This window comes from Mastigoproctus giganteus, chromosome 5 (genome assembly GCF_048544385.1).
Source record: "Mastigoproctus giganteus isolate SK-2022 chromosome 5, ASM4854438v1, whole genome shotgun sequence".
Lineage (NCBI taxonomy): Eukaryota > Metazoa > Arthropoda > Arachnida > Uropygi > Thelyphonidae > Mastigoproctus > Mastigoproctus giganteus.
This window is the reverse complement of record NC_143579.1, coordinates 41,932,279-41,949,109: the sequence shown is the minus strand read 5'-3', so window position 1 is coordinate 41,949,109 and position 16,831 is coordinate 41,932,279. Positions and strand designations below refer to the sequence as shown.

The following is a 16,831-nucleotide window of genomic DNA, read 5'->3' as shown; positions in this document are numbered from 1 at the left end:
GCTGATGCTGCATAAGCTTGCTTTCTTGCCTCAAATGCTTCTACTAATGCTAATTATAGTGTATAGGATCATGTAAATTCATCGTACAACAGTTTGGTGTACAACAATTCAGTGCATGACAGTTTGGTATTTGCAATAATTTGGTACATGACAGTTTGGCATATGAGACAATTTGATGAAAAATAATTGGTGTCTATGAAAATTTGGTGAGTATGATAATTCAGGGAATTCTTTGTGAGAATTCAGTTTATGGCAGAGCAAGACAGAAAATGCAAACTTTTAACATGCTATGCTGAAAATGGTAAATTTAGCGATTACAATATCGTTCTTGATATTTTATATTTTTGGTGTAATGTACTATCCATCTTTGTTTTTTAATGCACATTCTACTTTTTTTAAAAGAAATCCTATTAAAAAAAGTGCCATGGACTGGTTAAAGATTGGGATTCAAGAGAACCTTGTTTGCACTTTACTTTCACTTCTGTATGTTTAAATTTTTAGGAAATATACATGGGGTGGGGGGAAGTTGTTCCAGAGACCAAAAGTAGATATCATTAATGGATGCTGGCTGGATAATGCATATATTCTGACGTTCAGTTTGTAACCTGTACTATACTTTTTATTGAAAGAAGTTAGTAGTATGCTAATACCATGAATGGGTTAAGGATAGGTAGGTAAGCTTTCCTAGAGATTGTGTAGAGGTCAGAATTGGAGTCAGTCACCTATGATAAAAAAATAATAATCAATAATCTTATCTGGATTAAAGGTGGTACTTTATAAAATGGAGTCATGCTGAATTAGGCAAGTACTCACTTTCCAGCCTGCCTGTGAGAAGCATGAATCCTTGTATACCAAATAAATGGATAAAAAATTTATTATTTTTCATAAATTTCTACATTCTTACTGTCTAAGTTGCCAAAATCTCTCTTGTTTCCTAGACATTTTACCTCACTGGTTTTGTTAATTTCTGATCTTTGTGTAATACACCAGATTGTCATACTCACCAAAATCTTGTAGCCACCAATTTTTTCACTAAATTGTCACACATCATATTGTCTTTTATACCAAACTGTCATGCATCGAATTGTTACATACAGTGAATTGTAATGCACCAAACTGTTGTTCAATGAATTGTCTTGTAACAAATTGATGTAGACCCACAGTGTATATGCTATTGCCTTTAGGCACAAAAATTTTTCTAATAAACAATCATGATTTCAGTCTCTTCAATTTTGTATTGCTCAGCCTCTCCCACAGTTTATCTCACTGTGAAAGGTCTTCCATCTCTAAAGATCAATTCGAAGTACTGTTCAGTTTGTTAGCAAATTTCATTTGTAAACAACATGCGAAATATCAAGTAAAATGAATTCTGCGTAGCACTTGAGTTTCCATACTGACCAAATGACATTCTATAGAATGTCATTTGGTCAGTTTTATTTTGATCAATTTTGGTGGACTTCTTAGAAGATTATCATGCATCACCTTATGTGCAATCCATGTGCGTTTCTAGACTGGTTTTCTGATGACAGGTTTTTATCACACCTGCACAGATGACATGATCAGGGCCACCGTTAACACTTAAGTTTTCAATAGTATTCTCTTTAAACTGCAATAATGGGGTACTTGTTCTTGAAGAAAAGTTCAGCAAGAAGAGATTTCTGTCAATTGCCCACCTGTTCATTATGAAAATTATAATATTTGATCTGTAAAAAAAAAAAAAAAAAAAAAAGTGTTTCATCAGTACTTTATAAAATACAAATATGAAGCCTTCACCCTTTTTTTTTTTTTTTTTTTTTTTATGGAAGATGAAAACATATACATTCTGGTTAGATGTTTAATTTTTTTTATAAGTATCAATGGTTTAGTCAGTAACAGCTTTGCCTGATTCGTGGAAAGCTGTGGATTGGAATCCCCATTGAAGACCAAAGGATTTTTTTAATTGTAAGGTTTCTCACCACTGGGCAAGTGATTTTTCACCTCCCACAAAACAAACAAATGAGTTGTGAAATTTATAGAAACAATACACAAAATGTATATGATCTAATACTTCATGATATACAAACACTTTAACACAATCTATTTATACAATTTTATTTGTAGTTTTACAGAAGAAGATTGAAGAAATGAAAATACGTTACAGAAAGCGAAGAACGTTAGATAAAGGACAGCAAACTGATGGATGTCTAAGATGTAGAACATTGCAGACTGCCATAGAAGATTTAAGGTTAGTATTTAAGCTTGAGATTACAAATGAGAAAATAAGCTCATTACCATCTATTCGAGTAGATCTCTTTCAAAGTAGTCTTGACACTGTATACAAGGATTCTAATGCTTCTGCAACCACTAGAGGCATTTCTGATAGGTTTCTTTTGGAGTTAGCATTAGCATTAATAGAGGCATATGATGCAAGAAAGCAAGCTTATGCAGCATTAGCCAAAAAAAAAAAAAAAAAACTTCCACTTCACTCCTCCGTTCGTTCGAAATACCTGTCCAGCTGAGCCTTAAATTTATTTAGGCTATCAACTTCCACAACAAGGGATGGAAGTCTGTTCCACCAACCAACTACCCACTAGCTAAAGGAAAATTTCTACACATCTATCCTACATCTGTCTTTCCTCAATTTGAATTTATGCCCTCTCAGGTGATTATTCTGAGCAGGAGGCAGAATCCCATCAGCATTGAGCATGCTCAAACCATTCAAGGCTTTATACACCCCTATCAGATCACCTCGCCGGTGCCTAGTCTCCTGACACTGTAATTTGCAAAACTTAAGCCTTTCTTCGTAAGACAACCCTTTGTTCCATTCACTAATCTTGTTGCCCTTCTCTGTACTCGTTCCAGCAGCTCTACATCCTTCTTGAAATGAGGCCTCCAGACCTGTATGCAGTACTCAAGGTGTGGCCTGACCATTGCCTTATACAAGGGAATAATCACCTTATCCCTGCTAGAAAAATTCCTGTATATCATTGATAAGACACCATGAGCTACTCTTGCAGCCCATCTGCACTGCTCAGAGAGTTTCATATCTGCCTGGACAATTAATCCCAGGTCCTTTTCATTCTCTACCACTGTCAGTGTAGTACCACAGAGTTGATACGTTGCTCTGGGGTTGCTGTTTCCCATATGTAGTACTTTACATTTTCCACCTCTCAGCCCATCTGCTCAACCTTTCCAGATCCTGTTGCAGCAGCATAGTGTCAGTAGTGTCCTTAACAACCCTGCCAACCTTTGTATCATCTGCAAACTTTGACATTAAGCTTGATATACCATCATCAATATTATTTATAAATACAGAAAACAATAATGGACCCAACACTGAACCCTGAGGGACTCTACTAATAACATTAGTCCACTATGAGCAGTGTCCATTGATTACCACTCTCTGTCTTCTCGCCCTCAACCACCCCTTTATCCATAGCAGCAATTTGCCTCCAATGCCACACTGCTCCAATTTGTGCAGCAGTCTTCCATGTCATTCTTCCCTTTCTTGGTGATTCCTTTCTATCTCTCTCTCTCTCTCTCTCTCTCTCTCTCTCTCTCTCTCTCTCTCTCTCTCTCTCTCTCTCTCTCTCTCTCTCTCTCTCTCTCTCTCTCACAGGGTAATAGGGAAATTTCTTTTTTGGCCGGTGCAGCATAAGCCCCAGGCTTCCTTGCTCCATATGGCTAATAATAATAATGTGCAACAGTATCAAAAGCCTTTCTAAGATTCAAGTATATAATATCAAAGTTATTCCGTGCATCTAGTTCTTTTGTGACTGCATCATAGTATCCAATCAAATTGGTCAGGCAAGACTTCCCCTTAACAAAACCATGCTGTGTCCGAGCTATAACTGAAGCCTTGTCTAGATGATCCTGCAGTGCTTCTTTAACCAGTGCCTCCATTAATTTTCCTGGAACAGAACTTAAACTTGCAGGTCTATAATTACTTGTGTAAGCCTTTGATCCTCCTTTGTGAATTGGGGTCACATTTGCACATCTCCAGTCTGTGGGTACCTCCCTGAGTCCAAGGAAGCTCTCATAATTATGGCTAAGGGTTTGCTTATTTCCTTTGCTGCCTCCTTTAATATAACTGAATAGATCCCATCCACCCCAGGTGCCTTTCTTGTGTTTATCTTCAACAATTTCTCCTCCACCTTACTCTCAGTTATTACAAGATTATCTAGCTTACTGCCAGAGTTGAATACACCTCTGGCATTCCCCTCGCTGAATAACTCGTCAAGGTGTGGCCTGGCCACACCTTGAGTACTTATCCTTGCTAGCAAAATTCCTGTATATCATTGACAAAACCCCATCACCTGCTCTGGAAGCTTGTCTGCACTGCTCAGAAAACTTCATATCATTTAGTGAACTATGGCCTGTGAAAAGGTAAGACTAGTAAAATCCAGGGTAAAAACCACTTTTGTGTATTCCTGGAAAAAGTAAATAATGTTAGGGATGAGAGATTTGGTTGTAGATCCTTTAGAAGAGACTGACCACCTTTTTAGGATTAGCAGCAACATCCAATGAAATATCTGAAACATTTAATACTACAGGTCGACCATCACTAATCCAGCCACTGGTAATCCGGTTCCACCACTAATTCAGACATAATTTTTGCTAACGTAATTTCAAATTTCCCAGGTCGGCACACCAACCTGCAGCTACTGTTTTGGTGGCATTGGTTGTAGCATCAGCTGTCGGCGCAAACTCGTAAACACTGGCAAGCCATTCCCACTTGTTTTTCTGCATTTATTATTACTATAACCTTCTCACATTTAGTCTCAGCCATGGTTCCAATGCATAAAGGAAGTGCCTCTCTTGGTGTAAAGCGCAAAAACCGTACTTGTCCATAACAGATAAAGTTGAACTGAAAAAACTTGACAGCAGTGTGTCCTGCGAGAAGTTTAACTCTGCTTAGTTGTAAATTCCAGCAATTTCTCTCAGTTTCTCTTATTTTAGTAATTTTCTTTTAGCCATTCCTTTTAGATTTTTTTTTTTTTTTTACTACACACTAGTACAAACTTGCAGAAAAACACAACACAATATGATGGATAATACAGCATGCTAACAAACATGTTTTCACAAAATCTCTAACAATACTGACAAACTTATTGCGACATTTGAGAGTTTATTTTATCGCAATTAGTTTTATTGCAGCGCTCGCCGCACGTGCAATAAACTAACCACAAACGACCTTCATATGTATGTCGTAATAGCGTCACATGTATATGGCTGACATGGCTTCTCAAGAAATAAAGTAACCTAATGGGCCACGTCAGCCACATATATGCAACATAAAAAAAAATCTTTTTTTTATATATATATATGTATATTTTAAGTGAAAAAAACGAGAACACTGACATTACAATATTTATTTTAGAATTACTAATCAAATTATTTGCTAAATATTTTTGGCCCCTGGGGAATTTTTTCTTAAACTAGTTTGGTAGTCAACGTGTCAAAGCTGGGAGGTGGTTAACTATTGGGAAAACTGTATGTGCTAAAATAACCACTGGTGATCCGGCAAACTCACTAATCTGCGCCCCACAGGTCCCAACGCTGCCAGATTAGTGATGGTCGACCTGTATACCTTTTCGTGTATGATAATTAATTCCTTCAAATATTAGGTGAGGGTCAAGAAGTGAAGTTCCTGCTAAAACATGTAATGCAGGAATAGATACTATTCTGTGCATTTAAACATTTCCAGTAGAAAAAATGATTGGGTGATTGCCAACCATGCCTGGATGATGAGAAGAGCAGCGTGCCTAAACCAGATACAGGAGGCATACATTACTCTAGATATCAAAACAGTGGCAAGAGTACCCCTTTGCCCTCTTGACTAATCTGGTTACTTTTCTCTACACCCGTTCCAAGAGATATCTGTTTTAAAATTAGGATTCCAAACCTATATGCAGTACTCAAAATGTGGCCTAACCATTGCCCTGTACAAGGGTATAATCACATCCTTGTCCCTGTTGGCATAGTTTCCATATATCATTGACAGAATTTCACTGCTCGGAGAACTTCATATGCCGACCGGGCTAGCTGGGTGGGTAAAGTGCCTGCCTGGCAACCCAAAGGTCGCGGGTTCGAATCCCGCCTCGGGCTTGAATCCGAGTAGTGCAAAAACCATGGGAGGTGCATTATGGCCACAGAAGCCGATGCGCCAACAACTTAAAAAAAAAAGAACTTCATATCAGACTGTACAATTACTTCCTAGTTTCTTTTGTCCTCCACGACCATTGAGCATTACCACTAAATTGGTATGCTATTCTGGGGTTATTGAGCACTTCAGTATATTTTAAAGTTTTTGCTTTAACTTTTGAATTCTGCAAATATGTGTAATAAGTCACTTGCTGTTACTTTTACTTCATACACACTGTATAAACAGCATATGTGAATCATTGCTTAAAGAAGCATTGCAGGATCATCTAGACAAGACTGCAGTAATAGTTAAGACACAGCATGGGTTTGTTGTTGTGCATGGGTTGCCAGGTTGGGCAAGTGGTTAAGGCACCAGACCCTGCCAGTAGAAGTCAAATACCAAATGGCAATATAATATAAGGGAGGTCTTGTCTGACCAACTTGATTGGATACTCTGATGTGGTCACAAAGGAACTGAATGCCAAAAATAATTTTGATATTATATACTTGGATTTCAGGAAAGCTTTTGATACTGTTGCACATAGAAGACTGCCGTACAAATTGGAGAGGTGTGGCATTAAGGGTAAGTTGCTACAGTGGATAAAGGGATGGTTGAGCGGGATATGACAGAGAGAGAGAGAGAGAGAGAGAAGTAATCAATGGACATTGCTCTTCATGGAGAAATGTTATTAGCGGAGTTCCCCAGAGTTCGGTGTTGGGCTCATTGTTGTTTTCAGTGTTTATCAGTGATATTGATGAAGTTATATCAGGTTTAATGTCCAAGTTTGCAGATGATACAAAGATTGGCAGGGTTGTCAACGACAGTATGCTACGCCAACTTTTTTTTTTTTTTTTTATGAAATCCACAAACACGAAAGGTATCAAAACCTATAGTATTTAGTACTGTGCATGGTTGAAGGAGAAGTATGGGGGGAGGGGGATGCCGGAAACTTTACTCTAGAGTCTAAGCGTGGGTTTCACCACTTCAGGCCCCCAATATGCAAAGTTGTGGTATTGCACCGGTTGATGAGAGTCATCTACCACCACTGGATCTGGATAAGTTGGGAAAATGGGCTGAGAAGTGGAAACTGAAGTTTAACTTTGACAAATGCAAAGTACTGTATATGGTTAGCAATAACTGAAGAGAAACGTACCAACTGTGTGTTTCTACACTCAGGGAAGTGGAAAGTGAAAAAGACCTGGGGATAGTTGTGCAGTCAAATATGAAGTTTGCTGAGCAGTGCAGATGGGCTGCCAGGGCAGGTCATGGATGTCTGTCAATGATATATAGGAATTTTGCTAGCAGGTGCAGGGAGTTGATTATCCTGTTATACAAGGCAATGGTCATGCCTCACCTAGAGTATTGTGTACTCTAGGTGAGGCCTCATTTTAGGAAGAATGTTGAGTTGCTCGAATGAGTACAAAGAAGGGCAACAAGATTGGTGAGGGTAACAAAGGGATGCTCTTACCAAGAGAGGCTTAAGTTCTGCAAATTGCAGCACCTGGAGAGTAGGCACCTGCAAGGGATGTGATTGAGGTGTATAAGGGCTTGAATGGGTTGAGCCAGCTGAATGCTGATAGGATTCTTCCTCTTGCTCAGACTAAGAACCTGAGGGGTCCCAGTTTCAAATTGAGGAAAGATAGTTGTAGAATAGATGTGCGGAAATTTGCCTTTAGCCAGCGGGTAGTTGATTGGTGGAACAGACTTCCATCTTTTGTTGTGGAAGTTGATTGCCTAAATAAATTTAAGGCTGAGCTGGACAGGTATTTGGAACGAACGGAGGGGTGAAATGGGAGGTTTCTTTTTTTTTTTTTGGCTGATGCTGCATAAGCTTGCTTTCTTGCATCATATGCCTCTACTAATGCTAATGAGTGAGATTCTGATATCTTTAGTGTCATTTCTAAATTATTAACAAATGTAATAAAAAGGAAGGGTTGCAAACAAGAGTAACACAGTGCTGTATATCTGTTGTCAGTAAAATCAGGTTGTCTTTTTTTTTTTTCCTAGACGTTTCTTTTTTTTTCTAGCTCCATTTTTACTTGGATTTAGGTTAGAAATCCACCAGTAATTTCTTATAAGTAAGTGCACCTCCAGCCATTAAAGGGCTTCACCTTATATGTATTAATATGTACAAAGTAAAAGGCATAAGAGTATAAAAAACTTTAAGGTATTTAATAGGTAAAATAACTTATATTCATATTTGCTTCAGTGCTTTTTTCTCATCACAGGGTATTTATCTCTTGAATCTCCACAATCCAACCACTACTTGCAAACTTTGTTATCAACGCTTCATAAAGGGAGAGTTTTCAAGATAAATTTTATAAGGACTGTCTTACGCTCATACTTCAAGATGAGAATACTTACAGTAGAGATGAAATTGTATGTCTGTGTGTATGTACGAGAGCTGTTCAGTAAAGAATGATAATTTTTCATCAACAACCGTACTGCTTGTTATTTGTAGCTGAGCTGCAGAATTTAAGACCAAACCAAGCTGCATCACATAGCAACTGTGCAGTTGACTTGTGCACACAGTGTGACCTTGGTACTCAGTAAAGTTTATGCCTGTTCAGTTTCACCTATATAACAATGAACATGAAATTCAAGGAACTGTATGCTGCTCTCAAATTTTGTTTCTGTTTCAAGAAAACATCAGCTGAAGCATATGAAATGTTAAAAGAGGCTTATGGTGAATCTTTGCTTACAAAAAACACAGCTTTCAGGTGGTTTAGAATGTTTAAAGATGGGTGCAGTTCAATCACAAAAATTGATGGTCCTCGAGCTCCAACCACTGCTGTCACTACAGAAACCATAAACTCTGCTTCTGTAACTGTGAGAAAAGATCATTGTATAACAGTAAGGCAACCGGCTGATATGTTGAGAATATCAATAGGAAGCATGCACGGTATTCTCATGACCATTCACATATGACACATGTTTGTTCATGCTGGGTTTCAAGACTACTCACACCCGAGCAACAGCAAGTTCGCATGAATGTTTGTTGGGAGCTGCAACAGATGGTTTCTGAAAATGGTGTGGTTCTGCAGAAGACGATAAAGGTGGACGAGACATGGATTCATCATTTTGACCCAGAGAGTAAGTAACAAAGTTCTGTTTCAAAGTATACATCATCGCCAACACCAAAAAAAGGAAGGTTATGGTCATTTTGTTTTCTTTTTGGCATTCAAGGAATGGTTTACCAGCATGTGCCACATCATATGACTCTTATGGAACCTTACTACAGAACTGTAGTAAGGTTCCATAAGAGTCATATGGGCTGAGGAGTGGCATATTTACAATCTGTACTGCAGATTGTAAATATGCCACTTCACAATCTGTTACAATCTGTACGGCACGCAGGTGGGTGAATGCTGCATCATGGCAGTGCAAGACTTCACTTCGCTGATACTGTCATCAACAACTTAGCCAGCATTAATGTCATATATGTTTCTCATCTGCCCTATAGACCTGACCTTGCCCCCTGCATTTTATTTTATTTCCAAAAAAAAAAAAAATTTCCAAAATTAAAGAAGGAGCTGCAAGGAAAATGTTTCAGTCATGAAGTTGCAAAGACATCAGAAGAAATTCTCAAATGCATGTTGAAAAAAGACTTCCACTGTTTTTGAAGAATGACAGAACGTTGGAGTAAGTGTATTTTATCGAATGGGGACTACTTTGAAAATGACCATCAAAATATGGATGATTAATAAAGTGTTGTGAAAAAAAAAATTATAATCATTCTTGTACATGCATGAGAGAGAGAGAGAGATTATTTTTTGTTTCTGTTTATTTTTAATTTGCCCTTCTTGTTATGAGGTGAGTGGCTTTTATCTAGATAACTCTCAGAATATTATATATTAGAAATGATTGATTTGGCTCATACAAAATAAAATGCAATTATTCGACACACTTTGCTACATACGATATTAATTGACATTAATTTTGTAAAAGTACCAGATGCATGTCTGCTAGTCTTAACTTTGTCAATGGAATACTAACCAAAGCATCTGTTGCTCATATAAGGATATGGAAAGAACAAAGACATTGCAGACAATCAGTTTGTACTCCCAAAGAGGTCATCAGAAGCTCCTAGGAAACTAGGGTTGACATTTTCTCTTTGCCAACAACATATTAGATTTTCAGGTGAGTGGTATCTCATGGGAATTGACATCATTAAAGGCAGAATTTATATAGAATACCAGGAAGATATGTTGCATCTTCAACGTAGGTGCTTATCTGTTTCACTCATGATAGGTGAATTGAAGGATCATTCTGTGTAGTATGGACCACCAGCAGCTGAAAGTTTCCAGCATGTGATGAGGAAAAGCAATCATTGTGACTGATGAAGTGCCCCAGTTCAACCACAACAATAACTTCTGTTCATCACCTATGGAAACTTCCAATTCACAGATCTGCTCTGTGGCAAACTTTACTTCTAGGTGTCTCATCCTACCTATCAGATCAAAAGAGATGAACAGTTACAACCTGTATCAGAGTAGTAATGTTATCTCTCCAGCATCTCTGCCTTAAAAACTCTGCTATCAGTGATGTCACTTTCCAAGAGAAAATTCTTCCTCGTGTCTGTAAGGTTGACAGCAAAGAAAAAGAAAAGTCAACCCTAGTTGTGCAGGAGCCTTGTGACTTCCTCGTGAACTGAACTGGTTATCTGCAATACCCATGATTTTCCTGTAGCCTTGTACAATCAACAAATCCTTTGGTTGGTACTCCACTGATTAAGCTAGTAGTAAGAAAAGTCTAGCACAAATACACCTAGTACTTATGAATATGATTTATTATTACACTATTACTTGTTCAGTTTCTATATATCTTATCACTTATTTTTGTGTAATGTAAAACTCATTTCATTAAACAGCTAGTGTTTATTAGGTAGGTTTTTATTTATGAGTAACATAATTTTTTTAGTGCTTTTCTGAATGTTTCATTTTACACAATTATTACTTTTACTTAATTGCATTTCATATTTTCAATCATGTGCCAAGTTTTTTTAATATTGACTTTTTTTTAATATGATAAATATTTAAAAACTTAGTGCCAAGACTCTTAACTGTCAGAGACAGATGGAGAATCTGCTGAAGCAGTCAGATGATTTGAAGGTTCAGTTAAAAACAGCCACTTCTCGACTTGCAACTTTCAAAGCAGAAGCTGCAATTAAGCTGAAAAGAGAAATTAGTCATCGTGATGATGTCATTCAGGTATTTATTAGTTTCTACAAGGTATAAAGAGTCAAAGGCTTAACAAAATATAAATATGTTTATCCCCAGGGGGCTCACACCTGGTGAGTATGGGCTTGGCACACCCAGGGTCCTGAGCTGGATATCATCATTCTTCTCTTTATTGATGATTCCCTTTTACTCTCTCTCTCTCAGGGTAACTCGGAAATTAAGTCTTCCTTGCACTATATGGCTAGTAATAATAATAATACAGTCCTGTAATATTAGTAAATATAAATACTGGTCAGGTGATGCTTAATAGAATCACCTGGCCAGTATTTATATTTATCAGGAAGTCCCCACCCTCACCCATTTTTTAGCATTTCTATGTTCTAGAACCACTACTCAGTCTGCTGTGATGATACTTTCAAAGAAAGTTTGTTTTTTCCCTTTCATTTATCTATTTGAAATTTAAGAAATCTGTTGAAAAAAGTGAAAACTACCTCAATGGTGACTCTGGGTTTCAGTGCAATTAATGACAAATTAAGTATAGTGAAAATCTGCTGTAATAAGAGCTGAGAAAATGGGATAAAAAGTTATAATGAATTTGTGAGTTAGTACAGTTCTGTAGGGAAAAGATCTTGTTATTGGTATGGATTCCATTGTAAATTCTCTGACTTGGGAAAGTGGAACATTTAATGTGCATGAAGGACAGATGAAAGACCATTTTGTTTTTAGTGAAGAATGTCTGGAATTTAAGAGGAATTACAAGGTACTTAAAATGAGGACAGGTAATGAGATATTGAGACAAAAACTATAAAACAAGAATTTAAAATATTATAGTTTAATGGTCAGAAAACATAATGTACAACTGGATAGACAAAGGGAAGAACACAATTATGGCACTCTCCTAGTGCAGGGCTGTACATCTATAAAAATGAGGCCAAGTGTATCCTTTGATAAGTAGAGAAGTGCAGCATGGTTTGCACTTGCACTTAATACTTACAACAGCAACCTGACAGTTGCTGTTGTAAGTATTAAGAAATAAGAATGTCATGTTTTTGTTGCAGTGCTCTGTAGAAATAATAGGGAATTTTGGTATACTTGGTTAGCCTTTACTCCCTGTTATGTGATGATTTGCATCCCTATCTGGAACATATAGAAAAATTTAGTACAGTGTTGGAAAGAAAAGACCTTATTATTGGTATGAATTCAAATGCATGCACATTCTCCAACATGGGGAAGTGAAACATCTAATGTGCATGGAGAATAGGTGAAAGGTTCCAATTGCAAAATGATTGGTGATGGTGAATATTAGCAATGATGCAATATCAAAGGAACTGGATGCAAAAAGTAATTTCAATATCATATACTTGGATTTCAGGAAAGCTTTTGAAACTGTTTCACATAAAAGGCTGCTATACATATTGTTATTGGTTTTACAGCATTGTAGGCCATATTTCTCTAGTTGTGTATTTCTGCAGAAATGGTTGTTCAGGTCCATTTGCATACAGTTCAGGGTGAAACATCTGGAATAACTTAGAGGGAAAAACTATACTCCCTCTCCCTAAGATCAGCTAACTGCAGCCATATTTGAAGAGGACTTTAAGAATTACTCCAGTCTCAAGTTCAGATTCAAGTTTAGATCTCTCAAAATGAGTGACACATGATGCAACCTCTATACTGTCAGGAAGACCCTATAGAAGGATTGAAAAACTGAGTTTTCTTAAGAATTCAGGAAGTTATACCTGTTTGTGCAGGGCAGAGTTTATTGAACTAGAATGTGGAAGGAATGGAGTACCGCATAAGCAAAACTATGGATAGGATTACCAGTCACACAAAGAAGAGAACACCAGCGTTGGTTGAGAAGTTAGATGTCAACTGTTATCCAAAGTGAAAGTTTAGAGAGAAAACTGTGCCCAGTTTCAAAAATCAGAAAGCAGACCATAAGATGGAAGCTTCTTTTGGAGGAACTTTTTTCAATATAATTAAGTCTTAGAAATGCCAAGACTAAACACTTAAGTTTCTCCAAACTTTTTCATTGAATATGCCTAGGGATGACTAACACATGCTAAGATTCACCAGGTATTTATTGGTCCTTGAGGTTGTCACAGACATTCTCGCAGATATGCCAGACAAGCTGTACTTGCTACCTGAGAGTCTGAAACGCTGATGAAACTGATATTCGGGTGACACACAAGTCAAGTGGACCCAATTTCGGCGAACTCCGGACAGCCATATCCTCTGCTTGCACCTTCACAATGGTGGGGCTGTTAGTAATCATGGGTATAACCCACAAGCACACTGTGGGTGACCACCCAGGCGTGAACCAATGTAAGCAGGGGTCGAGGTGTGGTGCCCACACCACATTGAGGAATGCCGCCCCTCTGTGTTACCATGAAGTACTAGATGGTAGATGACTCTCATCAACCGGTGCAATACCACCACTTTGCTTATTGGAGGCTTGAAGTGGTGAAACATTAGCGTTAGTAAAGGCATTTGATGCAAGAAAGCAAGCTTTCTTGAATAAAATGCCTCTACTATGCAGCATCAGCCAAAAAAAAAAAAAACCGCTTCCACTTCATCCCTCTGTTTGTTCGAAATACCGTACCTGTCCAGCCGAGCCTTAAACTTATTTAGGTTATCAACTTCCACAACAAGGGATGGAAGTCTGTTCCATCAACCAACCACCCACTGGCTAAAGGCAAATTTCCGCACATCTATCCTACATCTGCCTTTCCTCACTTTGAATTTATGCCCTCTCAGGTGATATTCTGAGCAAGAGGAAGAATCCCATCAGCATTGAGCATGCTCAAACCATTTAAGGCTTTATACACCTCTATCAGATCACCTCGCTGGTGCCTAGTCTCTAGACACTGTAATTTGCAAAACTTAAGCCTTTCTTCATAAGAGCATCCCTTTGTTCCATTCACTAATCTTGTTGCCCTTCTCTGTACTTGTTCCAGCAGCTCTACATCCTTCTTGAAATGAGGCCTCCAGACCTGTATACAGTACTCTAGGTGTGGCCTGACCATTGCCTTCTACAAGGGAATAATCACCTCCTTATCCCTGCTAGAAAAATTCCTATATATCATTGACAATACACCATGAGCTATTCTTGCAGCCCGTCTGCACTGCTCAGAGAACTTCATATCTGCCTGCACAACCACCCCCAGGTCCCTTTCATTCTCTACCACTGTCAGTGTAGTACCACAGAGTTGATACGTTGCTCTGGGGTTGCTGTTTTCCATATGTAGTACTTTACATTTGTCAATGTTAAACTTCATTTGCCACCTCTCAGCCCATCTGCTCAACCTTTCCAGATCCTGTTGCAGCAGCATAGTGTCAGTAGTGTCCTTGACAACCCTGACAACCTTCATATTGTCTGCAAACTTGGACATTAAGCTTGATATACCATCATCAGTATCATTTATAAATACAGAAAACAATAATTGACACAACACTGAACCCTGAGGGACTCCACTAATAACATTAGTCCACACTGAGCAGTGTCCATTGATTACCACTCTCTGTCTTCTCCCCCTCAACCACCCCTTTATCCATAGCAGCAATTTGCCTCCAATGCCACACTGCTCCAATTTGTGCAGTAGTCTTCAATGTGCAACAGTATCAAAAGCCTTTCTAAGATCCAAGTATATAATATCAAAGTTATTCCCTGCATCCAGTTGTGACTGCATCATAGTATCCAATCAAATTGGTCAGGCAAGACTTCCCCTTAACAGAACCATGCTGTGTCCGAGCTATAACTGAAGTATTGTCTAGATGATCCTGCAGTGCTTCTTTAACCAGTGCCTCCATTAATTTTCCTGGAACAGAAGTTAAACTCACAGGTCTATAATTACTTGTGTCAGCCTTTGATCCTCCTTTGTGAATTGGGGTCACATTTGCACATCTCCAGTCTGTGGGTACCTCCCCTGAGTCCAAGGAAGCTCTCATAATTATGGCTAACGGTTTGCTTACTTCCTTTGCTGCCTCCTTTAATATAACTGGATAGATCCCATCCACCCAGGTGCCTTTCTTGTGTTTATCTTCAACAATTTCTCCTCCACTTTACTCTCAGTTATTACAAGATTCTCTAGCTTGCTGCCAGAGTTGAATACACCTCTGGCATTACCCTCACTGGATACCTCCTCATGTGTGAATATTGATGCAAAATATTCATTCATTTAGTTTGTTAGCTACCTGAGCAGGATCATCAACAGTTGACCTATCGATATCAAGTGGACCAATCTGATTCATTCCCTTCCTTCTAGAATTTACATAAGTAACGAACTCTTTGCTGTTTTTCTTTGCATCCCTTGCCAAAGATTTCTCTTAATCTACCTTCGCCTGCCTAACCTCCTTTATAATTTGGTTACAGATCATTTTTTTTTTTTAAAATAGGCTTCTGTGCCACGTGTTAATTTGTATGTATCCCATGCATTTTTCTTCTCTGCCATAGGTCTCATTAGTTCATCTGACATCCATTTAAGCCTAAACCTTGAAGAATATTTCTTAGTTGGTATGTAAAGCCTAGTAGCTTCCAAGATAAGTTCTTTGAATGCTTCCCATTTTGAATTTGCTGTTGGTAACATCATCAGTTGGTCCCCATGTTTAGTCTCCAGAGCTAAGTTCCAGTCAATCCTTCCCCATCTCTTCCATCATGCAGTATCACTGATGACTTTTCAGGTTATGATGGACATCATGGCGAAATGAAATCTTCCTTACATTTTGAGGGTGCAGCTCTAAAAACGGTGTTTGCAGACCAGCCGTCTGTCTTAGTTGTCTAGTTAGTACACTGGACCGAATTTATTGGTAACTCTTTAGGAGGCTTCCGAATCAGCTAATGTATATTAGCATTAGCAAGGGCACAGGATGCAAGAAAGCAAGCTTAAAAAGCATGAGCCAAAAAAAAACACTTATTTCACCCATCCCCCTTGCTCCAAATGTTTGTCAAGTTCTGCCTTGAATCTATTTAAGCTATCAACTTCTATAACGACAGATGGAAGTTTGTTCCAGCAATCAACTGCTGGCTAAAGGCAAACTTCCGCACATCTATTCTACAACTATCTTTCATCAATTTGAATTTATCCCCCTTGCTCCAAATGTTTGTCAAGTTCTGCCTTGAATCTATTTAAGCTATCAACTTCTACAACGACAGATGGAAGTTTGTTCCAGCAATCAACCGCTGGCTAAAGGCAAACTTCCGCACATCTATCCTACAACTAGCTTTCATCAATTTGAATTTATGCCCTCTCAGGTGATTATTCTGAGCAAGAGGAGAAATCCCATCAGCATTGAGCAAGATCAAACTATTCAAGGCTTTATACACCTCAATCAGATCACCTCGCAGGTGCCTAGTCTCCTATATATAATCTTGCTACTTCTACTCTGCCAGACAGTGACTGGAGGGAGTCCAAGTGGTGTGTATGCGGGGGATCATTGTCGAGGCCACGTTGTGTCAAGAATCTGGGTATATTCTTACCAAGTGTATGCCATATCCAAAAATTTCATTACTTCATACAGCATGTGCCCCCTC

The 16,831-nt window shown here is 38.4% G+C and overlaps 1 protein-coding gene across 1 annotated transcript in view; it reads left to right on the top strand.

The window, feature by feature from the left end:
* The window catches only part of LOC150085326 (uncharacterized), a 178,906-nt gene that overhangs the window by 67,416 nt on the left and 94,659 nt on the right, over positions 1-16,831 (top strand). Inside the window, exons 4-5 of the mRNA XM_090374527.1 lie at positions 2,101-2,224; positions 11,172-11,334. Coding sequence (XP_090230653.1) covers positions 2,101-2,224; positions 11,172-11,334 — 287 coding nt within the window. The remainder of the gene's footprint in view (positions 1-2,100; positions 2,225-11,171; positions 11,335-16,831) is intronic.